General features: G+C 45.4%; 1 protein-coding gene across 1 annotated transcript in view; it reads left to right on the forward strand.

Moving 5' to 3' along the window:
- The window catches only part of LOC112391026 (putative tetratricopeptide repeat protein 41), a 66247-nt gene that overhangs the window by 46531 nt on the left and 14377 nt on the right, over window positions 1-5339 (forward strand). The window contains 2 exon segments of the mRNA XM_024732126.1: window positions 441-631; window positions 1480-1612. Of these exon segments, the coding sequence (XP_024587894.1) occupies window positions 441-631; window positions 1480-1612 (324 nt within the window).

Raw genomic sequence — 5339 nt, forward strand, 5'->3', positions numbered from 1 at the left:
CGTCCCCTCCCCCCAGGACAGAGAAGAAAAGGCAAACTGGCTTAAGAGGAACGGGGATATGTTCTCAGTGAAGTCAGTGAATGTCACCGCTCTCTCTCTCAACTTTGTCTCCATTCATCAGCAGCTGTCCTTTCATCCGTGTCCCCTCCAGACAAGTGTCTCAATTGCCTCACTCCCCGCTGACGTCACTCGCCTCTCCCTCCACCCACCTCCGTTTCGCCTGCTGCCATGAACGTCATCAAGAACATCCTCGTTGTGTCTCTTTGCACTTTGATCTTGTTGGTCGTCTGCTGCTGGAGGTTTTGACAGCATCCATGGCTCCCCTCCTGAGATATGCTCTCCTGGTTTCTGAGCTACCCACCCTCATGGCCATCTTCTCTGATGATGCCTTCTCGGTTTCTTTCGTGGGTTTCCTTTTTCTCTTCCCGACTCTCGTCCAGATGGTGGTGCTCTCGTGGGTTCAGTTCTTGGACTCTACATGTATCAGCCGGGGTGCCGCGACCTCACCTGTGCCCAGGGCTTCAGCCAGCATTCCCTAAGGCGATGGCTTCTCGTCTCCATCTCCTTCTCAGACCTCCATCATCAGCTGCACACGTGTGCATCCATCTGCCTATTGGGCATCTCCGTTTGGGTATCCAAGGTCTTCGGGCAGTTCAGAGTCAACATTCTCAAGCCTGAAAACATCCACTCCTCTCCTTGACAAAATGCATCTTCTCCCATCTCACCCAGTACAGACACCATCTTTAACGACACATTTTCGTGGTATTTATTATCAGTCACCATGCTAAACCCACTCCCTACATTTTCTCATTTAATCCTCACAACAGCTCTGTCATCCTCATCTTGAACACGAGAAAACCGAGGTTTAGGAGATTAGGATCCTTGACTGGCTTTCAAATGGTAAGGCCAGGATTAGCACCAGGGGGGTCTGATTGCAGAGCGTCACTACCAGGCACGCTTGACCTCAGAGCTCAAGCTCCTAACCTCATCGTCCTACTGCACGCGCAGATGCCAGCGCTCCCAGCACCAGGACCACCACCTTCCGTGTGACGCCAGGACTTAGCAGGCCTTCGGTCACATCTGTGGCCACTGCGTTAGCTCAGACCCTTATCATTCTTCCTCTGGACCAGCTGGTCTCCCCTCCCATAGCCTCACCTGCTTCAGTTTATCCTCCGCACTTGCACCCAGGTGAATTTTCTAAAACGCAGGTTGGATCACATCACTGTCTTAATGAAAACTCTTCAATATTAAAGTCCCAAACCCCTAGGTTTGCACTCAGTGTCCTTCACAGGTGGCTGGTCCTCCGTTTCACCCTCCAGTCTCTCCTCCTACCCCGGGAAATTCTCTGAGGGCAAGGGTTAGTCTTCCTCATTTCTGAACCGCAGCCCCAGTGCCAGCATTCCGTGAATGTTTGTTGGATAAATGGATGAATGCCATGCTTCTTGGATGCAAAGCCTTAATTAGATTTCTCGTTTCTAGATTCAAAGGAAGCAAGCAATTGAATATTATAAACCAGTGATAAAAATAAAGGAAAATGCAGGCACTCTGGCCAGCTCCTCACTCGTCAGGAAGCAGCCGAACATTAGCCTAAGTGATACCTTGTGTAAGTTAGGTAATTGCTTTGATGTATTTCTGTTAGAAGCAGATGACTTTCCCTCCGTCTCACCTGCATACTTTGCTTATTTTTTTAAAAGCCTTCATTTTTGAAGCAACTCCTGTTCCACATACTTTCAACTTTTTTTTTTTTTTTTTGTGGCTTATTTACCTTCCCTCATTAGGTAAGTGTCTTAGTCTGTTGCTGTAAGTACACTGGGTGGGTTAAACAACAGAATTTTATTTCTCACAGTTCTGGAGCCTGGAAAGTCCAAGATCAAGGTGCCAGCAGATTTGGTGAGGGCCCATCTCCTGGTTCAAAGACAACTGTTTTCTCACCGTGTCCTCACATAGTGGAAGAAAGGGGCTGAGAGCTCTCTGGGGTCTCTCTTATAAGGGGCACTAATCCCATTCGTAAGGGCTCTATCTTCATGGCCTTATCACCTCTCAAAGGCCCCACCTCCTAATACCATCATCTCAGGGGTTAGGATTTCAACATAAGAATTCTAAGGGGGACATAAACATTCGTACCACAACAGAAAGATATCTTTTAAAAGTCCTTTCCATCCCATTTTTCATTCTTTTGTAGGCAAAGCACCATGCCGAACCACACCCCTCTCCTGTCAGGGTAGTTTCCCTTCTTTCCAGTTCTGTTTTAAGATGCAGTTTCTATAGCAGTAGCCTTTTCATACTTATTCCTGTGTTGCTAAAGTAACATGTGACCAGAAATAACACGATGGGCCCACTTTTGATTTTACTCATGGGACTCAGTGCCTCAGATCTGGTGCAGAGATTTTCTGATTAAAGATAAACATTTAAAACTTAAAACGAAAGTTAAAAAGATTGAAATGAAAAATTGTGGCCTTAAATCTTATCAGGAGGATTGGGGTTGGGTCTCTTGCCTCCTCTTGGCCTCTGTTGCTTCTGTCATACTGTTCTGTTTCCCTTCATGGGAGGAGTTCTGATTCTGTCTCTGAGTTTCTTCCACCAGAATGTTGATATTATTACCTGTGGTTTATAGTGACTGTTGAGTCTCTTCATCCCTGGTACTAGATTGGTTAGGTGGAATTTACTGACATTTTATGGGTGGTCCTCCAGGGTCACTGTTGAAGAACTCAGGGGCCTCTGAGAGAAAGGTCCTGCTTTCCAGGCTCTGCTATTGCCAGGGACCAGAGTAGCAGGACCTCACGTTTTACTGCCTCAGTACTTATTTGACTCAGTAGCCCATTAGCTTGTTCTGCAAATGGTTGCCACGCGTGAATTCTGTCATTTGGCTGGAGCATCACTGCCAGACTTGGGAACTGAGGAGAATGAGAGTTGAATTGGAGGCTGCAGATAATGTTTGGATAGGAGGCTGGGGACAGGCCACAGCTGGAGCGTGCGGTAGGTGTAGTCAGGGATGTGATTCCCACAGACAGCACTTGCCAACTTTTGTGCCTCCAGTGAGTGGGTTCAAATAGAGTGAGGGTTCAATGAGGGTCAGACAGAGACCTCTCAGCCCTTGGGCAGCTTTGTTTCTTTCTTTAAGTAGGCTACACTAGAAATCTCAGTTTCTATAAATGCTACAACTAGAAAAATTTTGAAACATTGTCAGGGCTCCTGAAATCTCATTGCCACAGGGCACAATCGACTTCAGCCTTAAAGGGTGTTTTTTAACCCCGGGCTGATTTTGACCCTCAGGACAAAAAGTCTGGAGAAACTCGATCGTCATGGCTGGGGGTGGGGAGTGCACATTTAGTGGGTGGAGGCCTGAGAGGCTGCTAAACATCTTACAGTGCCCAGGACAGCCCCCGACAATAAAACATTACCTAGTCCAAGATGTCAACAGCGCCAAGACTAGGAAACCCTGACCTAAATCAACCGCTTCCCCCAGCATGTATGCTTGTCATCCATATTACAATAAAACAGGATTGCTGTCAGCCTAGTCATTTGCTGACAAAAAAGCCTTAAGATACTTGATATCTGCAGGGAAAGAATATTTTCTATTTTCACTCTACAGATTTAGTAGTATGTGCGTGTGTGTGTGTGCGTGTGTGTACTTTTTTTTTTTTCCAGTAAGCATGTCCTGGCTGAGTAAAGATATTGTTTATAAACAGAAATTGCAGATGCAAATCTAGAGAACATTTATGGGAAAGGGACTAGTTTACCTGATCTGGTTGCTTTGCCTAATTTTTTGTTACTAGTTTTGGTGGCTTGTCTGTGGTGAAAGTATAATATATTCATTTACTTTCCGATAAGAGGGTCTCTGGCAATCACAGTGTTTTGGTGACTTCTTAAATAATTCTTTACGATAGGTTTCAATTTTACAGTCAATTTTCAACGTGGTTACGATCAAGTATTTTTCTGTAAGGAGCACTTTCTCGCCATTATTTTATAGTTTTTCCCACCTGCTGGTGATTGAAGTTGATTCATTTCACATAAGGCCCGCTCCAGGCTCACAGAAACATCATGCGTGGTTAAGTCAGCTGTCAGGGCAGAATTCTTGTGCTTCTGTTTCAGTCCCTGGTGGTGAGAGCTGATGGGTGTCTTCAGTACAGGAGGATGAGAGCCTTGGGAGGGAAAGGTAGACTAAGTTTATGGAGACCTTGGAATCAGTTGTTCTTTGACATATTTTTAGTTTTCCTATGTAGGGGCAGAAAAACGTTTCTTCCATCTTCTTAGGGTCCCTGGCTGAGCCTGAAAATTAAATTGAAAAGGCAGACTTTCACCACCCTTGTTCCACCTGACCCTGCAGGCAGAAATTTGAGAGGCTGACTTTGGTAAGAAGTTCTATCTCCTGCGGATTTTATTAAGAAGCCCAGGATCTCTTAACAGCAGCTTCTGGACCAAGCAAGGAGTACTAGATGATAGAATCCCACCTTTGCCACCAAAACTGTAGGGGAGAAAAAAAATTTTTTTTCCTCTACCCTCCTAGGTTCTTCTGCTGGGGCCCTGTAAAATTAGCCTGAGAAAAGATTGATTTAACAAGAGAAAAATCAAACAGAAGTTTACTAACGTGTGCATCACATTTAACACACCTACTCAGGGATGAGCAACTCCAAGGGGTGGCTTGAACTTGGGGTCTATATACTAACTTAGCAGGGGAGAGGGATGGGGGAGAAAAGGCCCTCATGGAAAAGCAAATGACTCTTTGGAAGGATAAATAGGCCCTTAGGAGAATAGATGATATGGTAGTTTGTGGCAGTGTCTGTCTGGGTGTGGTGCTGGCTTCCTGTCCCCTGCCCCCTCTCCCGGGGAGGGGACTTAAAACACTTGAGTCCTTTAGGGAGGCTCTGCTTTTAGGCACATAAGGGCTCTCAGGAATCAAATGCCTCGGCTTGTAATAATTCTAATGTCAGTGTGGCCTACTTTGGGGTGGCATATCGTGATCCCCTTTATCTACCTTTAATGGAAAATGTCTATCTACGTGGAGCGTGCCTGAGGAACTCATAAAATAAGAAGGAAGCCAGAACCACATGTAGCTGGGACTCATCGTTAGTCATTTTTAAAGAAGTTTTGGGGCCTCTGTAGTAAAAGTGTTACCGAACGTTAGTCATCAAAGCGATCCTCTTTAAGGATTTTTGCACTGAGGGAAGAAAAGAACCATGGTGTATGACGCATACACTGTATCTATTCAGTGAGGATTTAGTGCTTTATACATTGTAATGCATGACAGGATTATAAGGATGTGTTATCTTAACCTAACCAGTTTGTAGGTCTGGGGTGGTTTGTGAGATTCATTCACCCGGTTAAGATAAACAAGCCTC

Source organism: Neophocaena asiaeorientalis, unplaced genomic scaffold, assembly GCF_003031525.2.
Source record: "Neophocaena asiaeorientalis asiaeorientalis breed wild unplaced genomic scaffold, Neophocaena_asiaeorientalis_V1.1 scaffold418, whole genome shotgun sequence".
Lineage (NCBI taxonomy): Eukaryota > Metazoa > Chordata > Mammalia > Artiodactyla > Phocoenidae > Neophocaena > Neophocaena asiaeorientalis.